At 40.4% G+C, this 16,894-nt stretch overlaps 1 protein-coding gene across 3 annotated transcripts in view; it reads left to right on the top strand.

Annotated features, from left to right (window-relative positions):
* Positions 1-7,691, top strand: part of Esrrg (estrogen related receptor gamma) — a 213,529-nt gene extending 205,838 nt beyond the window's left edge. For all 3 annotated transcript variants that reach the window (XM_038349528.1, XM_038349530.1, XM_038349529.1), the window contains one exon: positions 7,447-7,691. In XM_038349528.1, the coding sequence (XP_038205456.1) occupies positions 7,447-7,691 (245 nt within the window). The remainder of the gene's footprint in view (positions 1-7,446) is intronic.
* The last annotated feature ends 9,203 nt before the right edge of the window (positions 7,692-16,894 follow it).

The following is a 16,894-nucleotide window of genomic DNA, read 5'->3' as shown; positions in this document are numbered from 1 at the left end:
CAACCTACAGCAAGCCACTGGTTTCTTAGAGAACTTTAAAAATTTGCCTCTATTTTCTATGATGTTATAGAGATGACTTTAGTTAGTTTGCTGGCCAAGAGTTTATATCCATCCATCCATCCATAAATTTATTATTTTTTATTTATTTGTTTCGTTCATTTATTTATTTATTTATTATTTTTTTGGAGAACCTAATTATATCCACCTCTTTTTTTTAAAATTTCTCTTGGGGAACCTCCAAATGTGCCCATGGGGGAGAAACATTTACCTGAGATGAACTGATGAAGACTTGTAGTCACTGTAAGACAGAGCTGTCGTCACTGTAAGACAGAGAGTTGTAGTCACTGTAAGACAGAGAGTTGTAGTCACTGTAAGACAGAGAGTTGTAGTCACTGTAAGACAGAGAGTTGTAGTCACTGTAAGACAGAGAGTTGGAGTCACTGTAAGACAGAGTTGGAGTCACTGTAAAGACGAGTTGGAGTCACTGTAAGACAGAAAGTTGGATATTTTATCTCTGTTCTCCATCTGCCTCTTTTATACCACAAATGACCATGCTCTGTGGTCTTACATGTCCGGGTACAGAAGACTTGGGACTCCAACTCTACCTCTGGAAACCTAAATCAATGGCTTTAAATTACTTTAGAACTGATGCCTACTTATTTTATTTTCCTGTCTTCTGGTAATTGTAACACCGTTGTCCCATGGTATCTGTGAGGAAATAATTCTGAATTTTTTCTTTAAGCATGGTTATATAAAACCTAAATATTTTCAAGTTTCTTATGGTAAAAATGGAATAATGTTTTATATAACCTCCACCTGCTTGCTTTAGTAAGTTATCTCTGGATTACTTATAATATGTGGTGCCAGGTAAATTCAGGTAAAACGGTTGACATACTGGATTGTATGGGGAACAATGACAAGGGAGAACCACTATACATGTTCAGTGGCAGACATAATTATATCTTCCTTTTTAAAATGTATTTGTGTTCTGTTCTGTAGGTATCAGAATTTCAAAATCAGTTTCATCAAGTGTACTACAAAGATATGGACAGAACTCAGCTTGCTCTGGTAGCCCCACGAAACACCTTTTTATTGACTTCTCTAGTATTGCTCACATTCCATAGCTTAGAGCATCTGCATCCATCTCTCCATCCACCCATCTATCTGTCTACCATGTATCCCATCCATGCATCTTTTCATGTTACCTTATGTTCTTGAGACACTGCCCCACTAGGTAGGCTTGAACTCCTGATCCCTATCTGTGAACTCAGGCATGCCCACTGTGCCAGGCTCTCCTTCCATCATAAAAGCCAGTGATGTAGAAGTTAGCCTTTATGACATTGCTGTCTTCTCTCTATTTTGATGCTAGTGGCCTGGATATCCCAAGATAATCTCCCACATGAAGATTCAATCTTAGTCATGTGCAAAATTTCTTTTGCCCTATGAGATGACATTCATGGCTTCTAGGATGCAGGACTTGGACATCCTTGGAACCAATTTTCAGTCTACCACAATGAATATATAAGCAAGGTCAAAAAAACAAGGACTGCAAAGTACTCAGGAACCCTTCCAGATGTCTTGTTACAGCCTGAACCCTCTCTCGTTCCTCCAGAGGAGCTGCTTTTAGAAAATGAGGAGCTAAATATAAACTATCGATTCAGATAGCTGCACTGGATTCTATGAATGTAGCAGATGTAGATGCAGGGAAAGTTAACTCTATCCTAAAGGGTAACCCCCTGCCATCCTGGCTTTTATTATTACCACTTCCTTGTGTTTGTTATTAAATTGTTTATGCTTAGTTACTACAGTTGAATATAGCATGTTTACCTAAACAATCTTATGGACAAATTTTTGAGTCTGAATGTGCAGCCCTCATCTACATGTTCCCTCTTCCTTTCCATTCGGAACATCTGCCCTGTAGAGTTCCCCTGGATGCTACAAGATCTTAATTGTTTCTCTGTCCTTTACAGTTTGTATACCTCACATTCGGGTCCTTGCCCTGTGTCACAAGGCAATGCCCGGTGTCCTCTCTGTGATGTCAGAGCCGAGGGTTTGGATGGCTCAAATCCATTCATCATTGGAGATTTCAGGGTATTGACTGTAGTCTCAACTTTGATTTTTCATTCAGGGGTGATGATATAGAAATATGTATTGTTTTTCTTCATTTTGTTTGGCTACCAGGAATATAGACTGTAGACAAATGCAGAGCAAATACTTCATTCATCCTCATTGTTTTCCAGCTTTCAAAATTTAAAAAAATATATTCTTTTAAAATATCATTATAAATACAGGTATTCATTCATACTTAATAGATATCAATCAATCACTAATATTATTTCACTGAAACTAATGCTTGTTCCAATGTAGTGACAGGCCTGCTTTTCATCCAGCCCGGCTCCTGCAGTTAGCTTAGCACCGGAAATATCCAATTTAGTCAGTGGTCAATTTCTAGAAGTCTTCAATGACTCGGTGGTTTTAGATGATGCTCTTGCTATTTGGTGTGACAAAGTGTTCTATACTCATTGTGAACCAGGGACAAGGACCAGATGGTATGCATGGAAACCTGGGGAAGTGTTCAGAACCCCCACATGCAAATCTGATTGTCTGTGTTGCAGAGGAATCTTGGGGACAACCTTGTCACTGACTTGTGTTGCAATGCCACTTGTTTTGGTGTTGTTGTCCGGTTGCTATGCTGTAACTAAGACTTATTATCATCATTATCATCATTCTTTTTCATTCTTTTAATTTTTTTCTTGTCAATTAAGAGCCCATTTGTCATATGTTTAATCAGGGTTCCCGAACAACAGCTTATTGCTGACTATGGAGTCACTCTAGAATACCGTATCTTGTGTGCCTAGAAATTCTGAAACATAAACTCCTTCAAGATTAGTTATTCTACGTTGGCAATTTATAAATACCCCCAAACATGGCCAGTTCTGTTACACACAATGGATTACTGTACATGCTGGTTCTTGCTACATTCTAGACTCAACACCAAGCATAGTCATATACTTCTGATACTCAGGTCTAGCTCAGAGTACAATCTGGGTACTGAGACAGCATTATTGAGAATGAGCTACAAATAGGAAGCCAATTTTCACATTGGACTAAGACCCCCTGAGTACCTGTGCCCACACCCACAGTTATAGGAAAGGCCAATGCTTTACTATAGTTAATCAATAAAAGTATTTGGTGATGGCTGGAAAAGTCTGAATTTTGCAATTATTGAAGTAGATATATTTTTCCCTGTTCTCAAAGTCAAAGAGTGGAATGACACCTTCCCTTAATGGTTCCATTCACAGGGTAAGCTATTAAAATTTATGAAAGAGGAGCTGGAGAGGTGGCTCAGTGAGTAAGAACACTGGTTGCCCACCAAAGGACCCAGGCTCGAGACCCAGAACCCACATAGCAGTTCACAACCTCAGTAATTTAAATCTCAGGGAATATGGTCCCCTCTCCTGGCCTCTGCAGGCACTGCATACATGGTACACATGCAGGCAAAACACCTATGCACATTAAATAAATAAATTTAAAACATAATAAAAGCATTCTATATGGATAATTATTAATGTCATCATTAAGGGTTAAAATACCATATAAGTAATAGTATATAACTTATTTGAACTTAGGATGTATTTTGAAAGTTTAATTCTTTTTAATATATAATATATTAATATATAATTAATATAAAATCACCTTATTCAGTTGTCCTGAACCAAGCTTTAGTTGGAAGTTGTGGATCCATCCCCAGTACCTTTTTTTGGTGCAGGGATATTTTATTATTTGTATTTTAATTAATAAAGCTTGCCTGAACTTCAGAGAGTAAAAAAAAAACCATGCTGATCAGTCGTACAGATCATGCAATGGTGACACACACCTTTAATCCCAGTAGCCAACTAGTTTGCCATAAAAACCACATGGTAGTGGTGCACACCTTTAATCCCAGCACTAAAGAGGAATATAAAATGAGAGGAGACACCTCTCACACATGGTCTCATTCTGAGGATTCATGGAGGCAGGATCACCATTTCAGATTGAGGTAGAGGTAAGAGCCAATGGCTGGCTGTTTTGCTTTTTTGAACTTCAGGCTCAACCCCAATTTCTGTCTCTGGGTTTTTATTAATCATACTTCTTTTTGGTCCTTGGTTTTTAGAGACAGGGTTTTTCTACATAGCCCTGGCTGTCCTGTAACTCACTGTGTCGACCAGGTTGGTCTCGAACTCACAGAGATCCACCTGGCTCTGCCTCCTGTGTGCTGGGATGAAAGGTGTGCGTCACGACCATCCGTCTCAGCACCATCAGCACCATCAGCACCATGACTTTGAGTCAGTGACTGTGGGCTTGGGCCCAGGTGTCCAAGTTCCTTATGTACTTCCTGTGTAGCCCCACCCTGTCAAGTTTGTTCATGAGCTGATGGTCCCTGTTGATCCATTTACCTTGTTTCCATCCATTCTGGTTCTGGTACCTGTTGCCTTGGAAATGTACTTGGGAAGAAACCAGTACCAAACTCCAAAGCCAAACCATAAGTGAATGCCACTTCTACTGCGCCTGGCATCTGCGTGTCAGCTCAGGCCAGTGAAGAGAGCAGATTAAAGTTACAGAACCAGCACTTGAACCAGGGCCCCTAATGGAGATGAATATTTCCTTCAGCAGTCTGCCAGCTGAATCGTGGTCTAATTAAATAGTTCAGATTTAGTGAGTTTGCATTTAAAGTATTAGCAGATCTGAGAATGGGTAAAGCTAAAATGAGTTAGAATCTTTTCTGTAAATGGGAAGTTAAATTATCATAGTAATTTGATTAAATCATTTTTAAATCTCTCCAGCTAAATCACAGCCTTTAAAGAATAGTTTGAAGTCTTAATTGCTGTTTGTGAGCATATCGTTCTGCTATTTGTTCTCGCCTCATTTCCTGTGACATCCGCTCGTATATCTCCCTGGGCCAGGCCAGAGGAGCAGCCAAGGCAAAGCTGAGGGGAGGGTTGCAGCTGGCTTCCCATGTTTAACGGCACACCTCGTAGAAAAGAAAAATATATTTTGGCTTCTTCTAGTAATTATTACCCTAACCAAATGTAGGAGCTTGGAGACAGGTCTATTTCATTCTGTGTTTCTAATCAGTGTCTATATTTTATATTCATTCTATATTTCTATCAATGTCTACATTCCTACTAATCAGCCCCGTCCCGTGTAGAGTAGCAGTCTTCATGCAATCAGAGATGTCGTTGCTAGGAACACTGTAAAGAAGGTGGCTGAGAAAGTTGGAGGCATCGGTGACATGAGCTCACAGGGCAGTTCTTTTATTCATTGCAAAATTGCATGTTCTCTTCACTCCTGTACATTGTAGAAGCTTTAATATGACGAGGAAGGAAACCAAGTTTATGGTGCTAGGGAGTTACTGAAATGCTTTCCATGCCGACATGAGGGCCAGTGGAACCATGCGAAGTCATGCCAAAAAGCCAGATAGGGTGCAGGAGTTCCTTATCCCAGTGCTGGGAGACAGAGACAGGAAGGCTCCAGAGATTCACTGGCCAGCCAGTCTAGCTGACATCAGCATATTTCAAGCCAATGAGAGACTCTAACTCAGAAAGCCACAGTGGACAATTCCTGAAGGTCACCCAGATGCACACGCATGTACACTTACACACTCCAGCACGTAGAACACACACATATGTACACAAACAGAGCAAACTAGGTTTGAGCCGGAGAAAGCATAGGCCTGGGGTTGCTTACTGGGCTCTGGGTGGCTCCGACACACCTGTGTCTCTACCTAGTCCCATTCCATTCTGGATGATGACCTCCTGCACGTTGCATCATGGCGTATCCTGGCAATTAGCCTTTTACTTCCCATATACTCTGTCATCTCCCAAGATACTTTCAGATGGGAAGCAGGAACAAGAGGGGATGATAGCAAGATTTCCAGGTGAGGGTCTCATGACCCTCCTTCATGTCTTTCTTCAAGAAGATGTCAATCAGCTGGCCCCTTAGTGTTACCGTAGACCTGAGCATCACTGTATTGTATTGCTCAGTAGTAGCCATGGTTACCATGCCAAGTTAATCTGAGCTCCATGGTAGCATCACCTTATATCGGGAGGTAACAACACCATATGGCCATTATCTACTTAGTATAGATAATGTCTAATTTACCATTAACTTGGTAAAATGATTTTATATAACCCTGTACAAGAACACTAAACAAAATACTTTTATCAAACAGAAGGAATATTTAACAGCATTTTCATGGTGATACTCATTTGCCCCAATTCCTTTGCTCATTTGTTGCTGTTTCATCTTATTACAAGTTTCTGTTTAGTTGTTGATTGGTGTCTGAGTTGTGTGAAACTTTGGGCTAACTAAACACATCTTCACAGTCAACATTCACAGAGAAAAGGAATCATGAAACACGAAGGTCCCCAGAGACTCCGTTATTTGTAATTAACAGATAAACTGTCATTGGAATCAATAAAACGTGCTAAATGATTCAAACTTGTATATAATTAAGTGTTTTATTTTTTTAATCCACATTTTACATTTCTCACAAGGGTAATTGCGACAACCTTGTTAACCCATTTTGTTCCTGGCGGAATTGAATTGTTAGATTAGTCAATTTAGGGGAGGAGTTCACTGTTAACGAATGTGGAAGATATTTTACAACCCAAGATTGGAAAACTATTTTAAAGCAGGGAAATTGAGAATACAAGGACACTTTAATGTTAGGAATGCGTTTAAGATCTTGAAAGCATGAAGAAGCTATTGGGATGTCACTCTGTCTAGCGTGAGGTTCTGTGTATCATGTGGAGTTGTTAATTATGACCCTAGTCATTAATTTTTTCCAAATAGAAGTATGGGATTTTGTGGGAGGATTTGGGGTTTAAACTTTATCTCAGCTAAAATTTAGACCTTTTTCAATAATATTTGTATTTCTTCTTCGAGAATTTCTTAAATTTTGATTTTATTTGCTCCTTTTGCCCAGCTCTTTCCAAATTCTCCCCTGCCCCCTTACTCACCTTTGTTCCGAGTTCCTTGCTTTAATTCTTTGTTAAATGAATACATGAAAAAGGCTTAGAGTCATGTTGCTCAGATTATACTCTCTGAAAGTTTTCTGCTAGTCACTATGTAATACATGTTGTAAACATGTGTCTGTATCTACCTATGTATAGATATGAAATAATTCCTTTCTTCTAAGCTCATATTGAGGATTACTAAGCAAAATTCAGGGGAAAACACAGATGTTAGAAATAAGGCCTTTGCAGCAGCTCTGACCTTGGGGTGACCAAGAGCACACAAATGTTTTGTTGAGAATGTTTTCATCTGTGTTCCTTTTGATATTGCTTTACAGTGTTTTCAGTGTGTGTGTGTGTGTGTGTATGATAAACTGATAAACTGGATTATGTATGTGACTTTGATCTTACTGTTCTTGTGAATGCTGACATACTCTGCTTCCTTGTCCAGATTCCATGCACATAGAAGACGTGGAGGCTGTTCAAAAACTTCAAGACGTCTTACATGAGGCCCTGCAGGATTACGAGGCTGGCCAGCACATGGAAGACCCTCGCCGTGCAGGCAAGATGCTGATGACGCTGCCGCTCCTGAGGCAGACCTCCACCAAGGCCGTGCAGCACTTCTACAACATCAAACTGGAAGGCAAAGTCCCCATGCACAAACTTTTTTTGGAAATGCTGGAGGCCAAGGTCTGACTAAAAGCCCCCTGGACCCTCCCACCCTGCACGTTGAAAAGGGGAAGATAAACCCAAGAGTGATGTCGAAGAATCTTAGAGTTTAGTTAACAACATTTAAAATCAACAGAGACTGCACTGATATTTTAGCAGCAACCGTACGATGCAGCCTGTGGATTCCGCCACAGCTTCCTGATAGGTTTCCTCGCCTGTATCCCACTGTTCTCTCTGTCCTGTCCCTGTCCTTCCTACTCTCCCTTGTTCCTGTTCTGACTTTTTTCTTCTTTCATTAATGGTTCCCTTTCTCCTCCCTTATCTTCCTCCCTTCTTCCCCCTCTCTCCCTCCCTTCCTTTTTTCTTTCCTCCTTTTTTCTTCTTCCTTTCCACACCCTTCTTTTCTTGCCTTGACCTCTTTCTCCTTTTCTCACCCCCTTCCCTCTCTATGTCAATGCCTCTAAATGCAAGGAACATTTCTTTCACCTCCTTCATCTCTTTCCCTCTCTCGTCCTTCCCTGTCTTTTCCTTTCCTCCCCTCTGCCGCTGAACTCTTAAACGCGGTCTCTAACTGGAGAGAGATGGAAGCCAGCCCTGCCAAAGGACAGAGATCCATAATATGGATGCCAGTGAACTTGTCATGAACCATGACATCCCCAGTGAGTAAGGAATCGAAGAGAGAACCGTACCTAAAAGTACAGTGCAACCCAAGCAAATCGACTTAGCGCAGTATTAGATTCCACGGGGCAGCCTCCGATCAGACCACTTAAGCGGCGGCCTCGGCTGCTTCTCCTTGCTTTCTCATCTAGATCAGTTACAGCCATTTGATTCCTTAATTCTTTTGTCAAGTCTTCCAGGTGTTGGTTAGTTTAGCTACTATGTAACTTTTTCAGGGAATCGTTTAAGCTTTATTTATTCATGCAATACTAGAGAGGGGTAAGGATACCGCAACTTTGCGCTGGCTTTGAACAATTGAACACTGATGAATGACAAATGAACCCTGAAGGAAGATTTTTAAAAATGTTTCGTTTCTTCTTACGAATGGAGATTTTTTTGTACCAGCTTTACCACTTTTCAGCCATTTATTAATATGGGGATTTAACTTAACTCAAGCAATAGTTGAAGGGAAGGTGCATATTACCACGGATGCAATTTATGTTGTGTGCCAGTCTGGTCCCAAACATCAGTTTCTTACATGAGCTCCAGTTTGCCTACATGTTCACTGACACCAAGGATTAGATTACACCTACCGTGATGCCAAGTGGTCACACCCACAAGCACTGCACATGGGATCCCTATCCGTAGAATTAGCACCAGTACACCTCCCCACTGGGAGGGACAGTCGCCATACGATTTCTAGCTGCCCTCGTGGTTAGGAATGAGATGCTGCCTGGACGCAGTTACAAACTCTGTCTCAGAAGGAGCTCTGAGCCAATATCATTTCAGAGGCAATAAGGCTAACGCCAGAATTCAAGCAACCCAATCATCAAAGACAGCAGACGCCTGACCAAATTCTAAAACCCAATCCGGAGGAGTTGATTCTCTTAGGAATGATTGTTTAAATTAACCTGCAGTTTTGTTTCGGCCCTCTGTTCGTTTTTTACCAAGAGCTAAGCCAATCGACCTGCTTTCCAAGCCGTGTGGTCACAGCATGAAAGTCAGTCAGTTTCAGAACTGTAACCAGGTGTAATCTAACGAAGAAATCAGATGCCCCCCCCCCTTACCGGAACCTACAGTCGCCGAATAACCAGAAAACAGTAACCTCCATAGAACGCTTTTACCAATGGACCAGTGTTAGTAGCTGCTCTCTGTATTCTGTGGACAGTCTTATTCTATGTACACAGATGTAATTAAAGTTGTACTCCTAACAAAAGACTAGTTCAGCTTCCATGTTCCATGTTTGCTACGCTTTTCGGGACTTTACGTTGCATTCAGAAACTGTCGTCTTGTTCTCGTGGTGTTTGGATTCTTGTGGTGTGTGCTTTTAGACACAGGGTAGAATTAGGAGACAAGTATTGGATGTATACTTCCTCAGGAGACTACAGTAGTATATTCTACTCCTTACCAATAATAAAAGAGATTGAAACTCCAAACCAGTATTCGTTATGATCAGACACACATCGAAATCGTAATAATATTTTCAAAACAAGGGATAATTTCTCTAACGGTTTATTATAGAATACCAATGTATAGCTTAGACATAAAGCTTTTGAATATTCAAGAATATAGATAAGTCTAATTTTTTAAATGCTGTATATATGGCTTTCACCTGATCATCTCTCAGATGTTGTTATTTAACTCGCTCTGTGTTGTTGCGAAACTTTTTGGTGCGGACTGCTTTCCAAAACTATTGCTACTTTGTGTGCTTTAAGCAAAATACCTTGGGCTGAGGACACCTCAGCCCTGTGCTAGGAATACTGTGTATCTATCATTAGCTATATGGGAATATATCGTAGATTGTGGTTCTCAGTAGAGAAAGTGACTGTAGTGTGAATCTAGGTAAATCATCATTAGCCATTCATTCGGGTGGTCAATAACTTGAAATTGATAGCTCTGATAAGTTTTAAAAAATAATTGGCAAATCCCTGAACAACCATCAACAGAAAACACAACTCCTGGGAGGATAAAAAGGTGCTGATCCTGTAAGATTCTTTCGTCATGTAAGTGTTTAAAAACATTATTTTCCAGAAGGTTTATGCAGGGACTGAGTTACTTCTGTGCAGCTGTGCTGTGTGTACAGCTGGAATAGAATATAACCACTGTTTCGCTGTATCACACTGACGTATTTGGGCTGCGGAAGTCAGAGCCTGCAAGTGTACACGTGAGACAGAGACACACTTGCAAAATGCAGCATGATGTGTAGTCCTCAGTTTAAAAGACTTGGCTTTTCCAAACAGCAAATATCTCATAACTAAGGGGAAAAAAAACAGCTTAAAATGTAGATCTAAAAGACATGCACGAGCTTTAGGGCAAGTACCCGTTTGTACCTCGCTCGAGCAAAGTTTATTGTGTTCTCAAGTTTCAGGCAAGACCGTTTCGTTAATGCCAAGTGTCAGGAAATCACCAAGGTGTATGTTTTAGCCGTGCGATTTACAGTTTTATCTTTCTTTTAGCTTTGTTCTTATTTAAAGCAATATGATTGTGTTGACTCCTTGTAGTGACACTCGTGTTTAATCAAATCAGATTGTTGTATTTATTCCACTATTTTGCATTTAAATGATGACATAAAAGATATAAAAAATTTAAAACTGCTATTTTTCTTATAGAAGAGAAAATGGATGTCGGTGATTGTATTTTAATTATTTAAGCATCCCTGTTTACCTGCCTGGGACAACATTTCATGGCAGTCTTATGTGCAAAAGATCGTAAATGGACAAAACAAAATTTAAACTGCTTACAATGATCCAGGAGTTGCATTATAGCCAGTAGTGAAAATAATAACAATGATAATTAATAATAATAATAATAATAATGAAACCATGTCTATAGCTGTAGATGGGCATCACATCTGTAAAGCAATCAATTGTATATTTTTGTGATGTGTACCATACTGTGTGCTCCAGCAAATGTCCATTTGTGTAAATGTATTTATTTTATATTGTATATATTGTTAAATGCAAAAAGGAGCTATGATCCTGTGACTCCAATCAGTTCAGATATGTAACTCAAATTATTATGCCTTTCCGGAGGATGGTAGAACAATATTAAACAGGCTTCCACTTTTCGCGCTCTTTTGTACTGTGTTTCTTTCTCCCCGCGCTAAAGAAACAAACGGGTCAACAGCTCCCTTTGTTGCCGCCACTCAAAGGGTAGCTCTGAGGCCCTGGTCCCTAAAAATAAAGTAGGACTTTAAGTAAGAGCTATATAAAGGCCTGTCAGAGTGAATTCTAGGGTGCCAAGAGACAGTTTGCATATTTAAGGGTATGCAAAGTATCTCATGGCACATTAGAATTCCTTCTGACAGGCCTTTATATAGCTCGTATTTAATCTTAAGCAGCCCCTGCTTTATTCAAAATCATCGCCTCCGTGTCAATGTCGAAACAGAAAACTTTCCCCGATTTTAAGATCACATTAAAACCTGTGAGAGATATCTATTATTTCCTTCTATCGACAGTTACGTCGAGCTCCCGGGCTGGCACACAGAGCTCTGGGAGGGCCTGCCTTTTGTGGAGGGATTCACAGTTCAGCCCCTGACCAGCACTCCAGGCTGTGAAATCTTGGCAGAGCCCTGGGATCCAAGCACAGGGAGGAGGCCTGTGTCTTGGAATTCAGAAGGGGTTAAACAGCACTGTTGACAGCAATGACCTTTGCTGCCCTCCTGCTTGGGGTCCAACTTGGAGCTTCCCCCTGGATCCTCCTGGAGCCATCACCAAGTGCTAATTTGCTCATTCTCACTGCCCTGCCTGTCCTGTCCTTTATTTACTCAGACCAGCTGGAGGGAGAGTGCTTCCTCAGTGAGCTTGCCCACCTCTCAGAGGAGACTGGTTCTCCTGGGACACACAGTGGCAACACAAAAGCCACTACCTAGAACTGGTGTCTTTAGCACCACACCATTACCTAGCTAGCAAGAAAGCTCAGAGTTCCCTGTACTCTCTTAATATCTGTTGAGGGGTAAAAGCACGACATAGTATCTCAGGGTCGCATTTTAAAGTCTTGAGATGTTGCTGTATTTGTGTCAAATACCTGAGACGCAGCATTCAAACCTAAGACGTGATACCCGCTCTCCCTTCTCCAGCAGAGTTCCTCTTTTTAAACATATGTGAGGCACACTTACGTACTTTTAAAAACCCAAACATTTAAATTCTCTTGCTCTTTCATAACCTATAATTACAAGACAGCTTTTGTGGCACAGACATCTATCATGGCTGCTACAGGCTTCAAAGAAAGTGACAGTGGGATTTTATCGTTACTAGATGTATTTGTCAGTTTAGAAACCAAGTAGATTTGTCTATTGTTTGTTCTTAGGAATCACTTAAATTGAACAGTTTGCAAGCAATTACTTGTTTTACATGTTGATATGTTAGGAGGGGGCATGCATTACTTCGCAAATTATTTTAATGAACAATATATCTTCAGGGAAAAAAACTAAGGATTAGTCAAATGTTGCATTCAAAATACTTTAAGGCTTTAAAAGTTGAAAACCCAGGTTGCTGAGTTTCATAAACCTTCATGAACACATACCAAATGAAAGGAATCTATAAAATAACATCCAACTTTAATGAGGCATGGTCATCTAAGCAGTAAATCATAACTCATAAGAGTAAACATGCCCTTTGGTGTATCCTTCCAGCTTTTTAAAGAAAAGTCAGCTGACAACAGTTTTGTTCCAGCTGTCAGTAGTTGTTTAAAAACAGACAACAAAACAATGGTTCTCGAACTAGTGTCCATGTTTTAAACTTGGAATCTTGAGACTCACATGTCCCATCCAGGAAGACACAGGTATGGTTTCGCTGCGGTCTGCCATGTGGCCTGGGCATTGGGACATTTGGAGAAGATCTTCAGACAACCTCACTGGAAGATAAGGATGGAATCCAGCTGTCTGCGTTTTTGTAATTTGTTCTCAATCTGTAAATGCCCTTAAAGAGCTTGCTTGTATTGGCTCCGCATGTTTGCTACTGAAGAAGAAATCCAAGGCAAAAGATCTCTTCTTAATTTTGCTCCCACAAAGACAAGGGGATATATGTAAGATGGGGGGCATCCTCTCACCCCCAGTTCCACCTCTGGTTTTATTGCCTCTCCCCAAAACACAAGGGAACATTTTGGAAAAGATTGTCTTATTTTTAATTCTGTGTGTCCCTGTATGTCTCTATATATGCTCATGTGAGTGCAGGTGCCCTCAGAGGTCAGAAGAGGGCATGGATTTCCATGGAGTTGGGGTTAATACTTGCTAGTGTGTAGCAAATGTGAGTGCTGGAAACTGAACCCCCATCCTTTCTGCAAGAACTGCAAATGCTCTTAAGAACTGAGACATCTCTCCAGGCCCAGGGAAACATGTTTTATTTGGTTGCTCAGTGCACATCTAGTTATTTGCCAGTAATAAATGGAGTTGCCAGCTCAACAATTTGTATGCTGAATATTTCATGATTATTTTTATTTTAATCTGTTCATTTGGCCCTTTATTTTGCTTTGAAATTCATTCACATCCTCTGAAGGGGAAAAATAACAATGTTTTTCTCTACTAAAAAGAAAGAGAAAGAAAATTTAAATTAATTTTTTGGTAGGGACTTTGGACTGAACTAGTTTTTTTATCCATGTATTTTCAAGTTGTAGGTTTATGTTTTGGGTAGAAATAAGAAGGAATTGAGGATAGAAATGCTTTATTCTTAGAATTATGCAGAAGCTTGCATTCTGCCTGGCTCCTTTGAAAACTTTATTGGTGACTAACCTGTGAAAGAAAAGCAAGATTCATTTGAAGGTTGCTTCTTCCACAGTGAAGAATGGGCACATGCTCAGTGGACATTTCCACAATCTACTGGGTACAGATGTGTTTCAGTTGGAGCATCTCCTCTTTTCCAGCCTAAACCCAGCTTCTTGCTTTTCCTGCCCTGTTGCAGTGTGAAAAACCAAAGTGAGTAGCCAGAGATTGATTGTGAGTTGCATCTTATTAGGAAACAAAGTGGAGAAGAAAGGAATTTCAAAATATAATCCTTCGTTTCCAGGAGTATTTGTCTCGTTCTCCACGAAGCTCAAGTTCTGAAATAATGTGCCCATCAGGGGCTCGATGTTGCGTGTCCAGGCCAGTTGGTCCAAGGGCTTGTTATGATGGTAATGACCTACTGCAACGTGAGCTTGGATCACAACAATGCAATTGCTACCAGCTCACCCGCTGAGAGAAATATTTTATTATTGTTGAATATCCTCCATAGAGATTTGTTTTTCCTGTTACTGTTTAAATTAAATTCAGCGCAGAACTGCCTGATGATTCCTCTGGAGTATGTTTCAGATAAACAACTAGTCTCAGAATTTAGAAATCCTAGCTAGTTCAAATTTGTTTATTAGCAAAAAAATTACATAGGTGACACTATCACCAGGGGGTGACAACTGCGCCTACACAAGAGATTTGCCGACTGAATCAATGGATAATGACCGAGAACTCCCTGTTTTATTACAATCAGAAAAAAACTAACTAGCACCAACTATATAGCCTTAAAAATACTAATTTCCCCCCCCCCCCCCAATGTCATAGAAGTTCTGGAGTGATGGAATTCATCCTCAGTAGAAAAATTTAATATCAAATATGTGTGTGGGGGGGATAACTAACCCTCCACAGAAGCCCTGTAGACAGAGCTTCGGTAGGTAAAGGTTTTGGCTTATAGTCTATTACAGCAGATTTTTGGGATGGTCAAGAATGTCTTTAAGTAATGGAATTACTGGGAAAACGTTTCCTGGGGCCCTAGATTGCCATCTCAGACTGAGGATTCTGCACAGGGGGTGCTGGGTAACTCTAATTCTGTAGCATGCAGCCAAAGTATAACCCGAGTTTATTATACTATCCCAAAGACAGAAACCAGGAAAGCAAATAGGTAGAAGAAAGAAAATGGCTCTGTTTAATGTTTGTAAAAGCAAAAGTGCCTGCGTGTATGTGTCCAATATTGGCAGGCTGATTTTAGGGAATACCAGCCAACTCAGGGAAGGGTTACTACAAGAACCAGCAAGGAAATGGTTAGGGCTAGCAGCACCTAGAAGGACGCCATTCACACTGCCATTAAGTCTGAACAGCCAGTCAACTTTCACAGTTTTTCTGAGAAGTACTGCCTGCTATATTAAAAAAAAAATCCAGCACAGGAAACGAAAAGCTTACGAGCAACTTTGGAAATATGAGGTCTTGAGTTGGGCTGAATCTCCTGGGTTGAGATTTCCTATCATTGCAAACAAAGCATTCTGAGGATGGATGTAAGCCAGCTGCTAAAGATGGCAGTTTCGGAATGATCTCTGAGATTGTACTTTGAATCTCTGAGGCTGCTCTTTGGCCATGGCTCTCTTTCACTGAGCAAAGGAAATAGTTCAGCATTTACATGTCAAGTGTATTCACACTTATACATCAAGAAATATATAGCTATATATCTTTAACGTCTGCACAGAAACATATTCTCTCATTCACAGAAATAAGTATGTAGTCATTGATAATTTCTAGGCTAGATAATAAACAGATAATGTGATAAAATGATTTCTTTACACAGGATATTCTTTGTACATGACATGTTTTATGTAATATGATCTGGGGTGCAAATATAAACTGGGAAAAGTCATCAACAATATGCCACACTACATAACATGAGAAGTTGAGTCTTGCAGTGTAAGTTCAAATCCCAGCTCTCTGTCACTAACTAGCTGAATGGCATGACCACTAATGAAATGTACTCTAGTTAACAAAATGGGGATCAATACAAGCTCAGCGGATTGCTACCATCAAAATATTTAATGATGGAAAGAGATATTTTCTACCTAATGCTCAATAGATTGAACTTTCATTTCATTCTTAAAAATTCCTTTCTAACAGAGGATAGGTAAGATTCTAAGGTAATCTAATGATAATAGGATATAAACCCACTGATACTGGGGATAGTGTTGGTATCTGGGCCCCCTGTTGGTAGCAGGTAGATGTGAGGGTTTCTCCCTGGGTAGACTGCAATGAAGAGCTGCAAGGGCAGTGTTGTCTTGGCAACTCAGTACAGTTGTGCTTTGTCCAGAAATCAAGTGGCCCTGGGTGACGCCGTTGTACTAAGTTCTTTGGGTGTTTTAAAGAGTTTCAACACACCTCAGAACTTTATGAGATCTTATAGAGAAGTTAAGTGGGTAAGTGACTCCTTTGCCCCATTGATAGAGTATCTGACAGATTTAAGGAAGAATATTTATTTGGTCCCACAGCTTCAGAGTTTTCTTTCCTTGAGGACTTGGTCCTGTGATTTGGGCGGGGTGTCACAGCAGTAGGGGTACAAGAGAAAGGACAGTGGTCTCTAGACTGAAGGCTCTTTGTCCTTTAGCGCAATCCCACTGGACTCGTTTGTCTCTGCCCACCGAGTCCCTGCAGCTGCTAATGAAATAACTACTCAGAGGCTTAATATCAGTTACAATGGTCTGGCCAATGGCTTAGGCTATTTTTGGTTCTCTCTACATAAATTAACCCATTTTTATTAGTTTATATTTTACCATTATGCTCATGGCTGGTTACTTCACATCTTGCTTTCTGGGTGGCTCCATGGCATCTCCTCAATTCCACCCACTCTCTC

This window comes from Arvicola amphibius, chromosome 12 (genome assembly GCF_903992535.2).
Source record: "Arvicola amphibius chromosome 12, mArvAmp1.2, whole genome shotgun sequence".
Lineage (NCBI taxonomy): Eukaryota > Metazoa > Chordata > Mammalia > Rodentia > Cricetidae > Arvicola > Arvicola amphibius.
The sequence above is the reverse complement of the archived record's forward strand: the minus strand, read 5'-3'. Positions and strand labels throughout refer to the sequence as shown.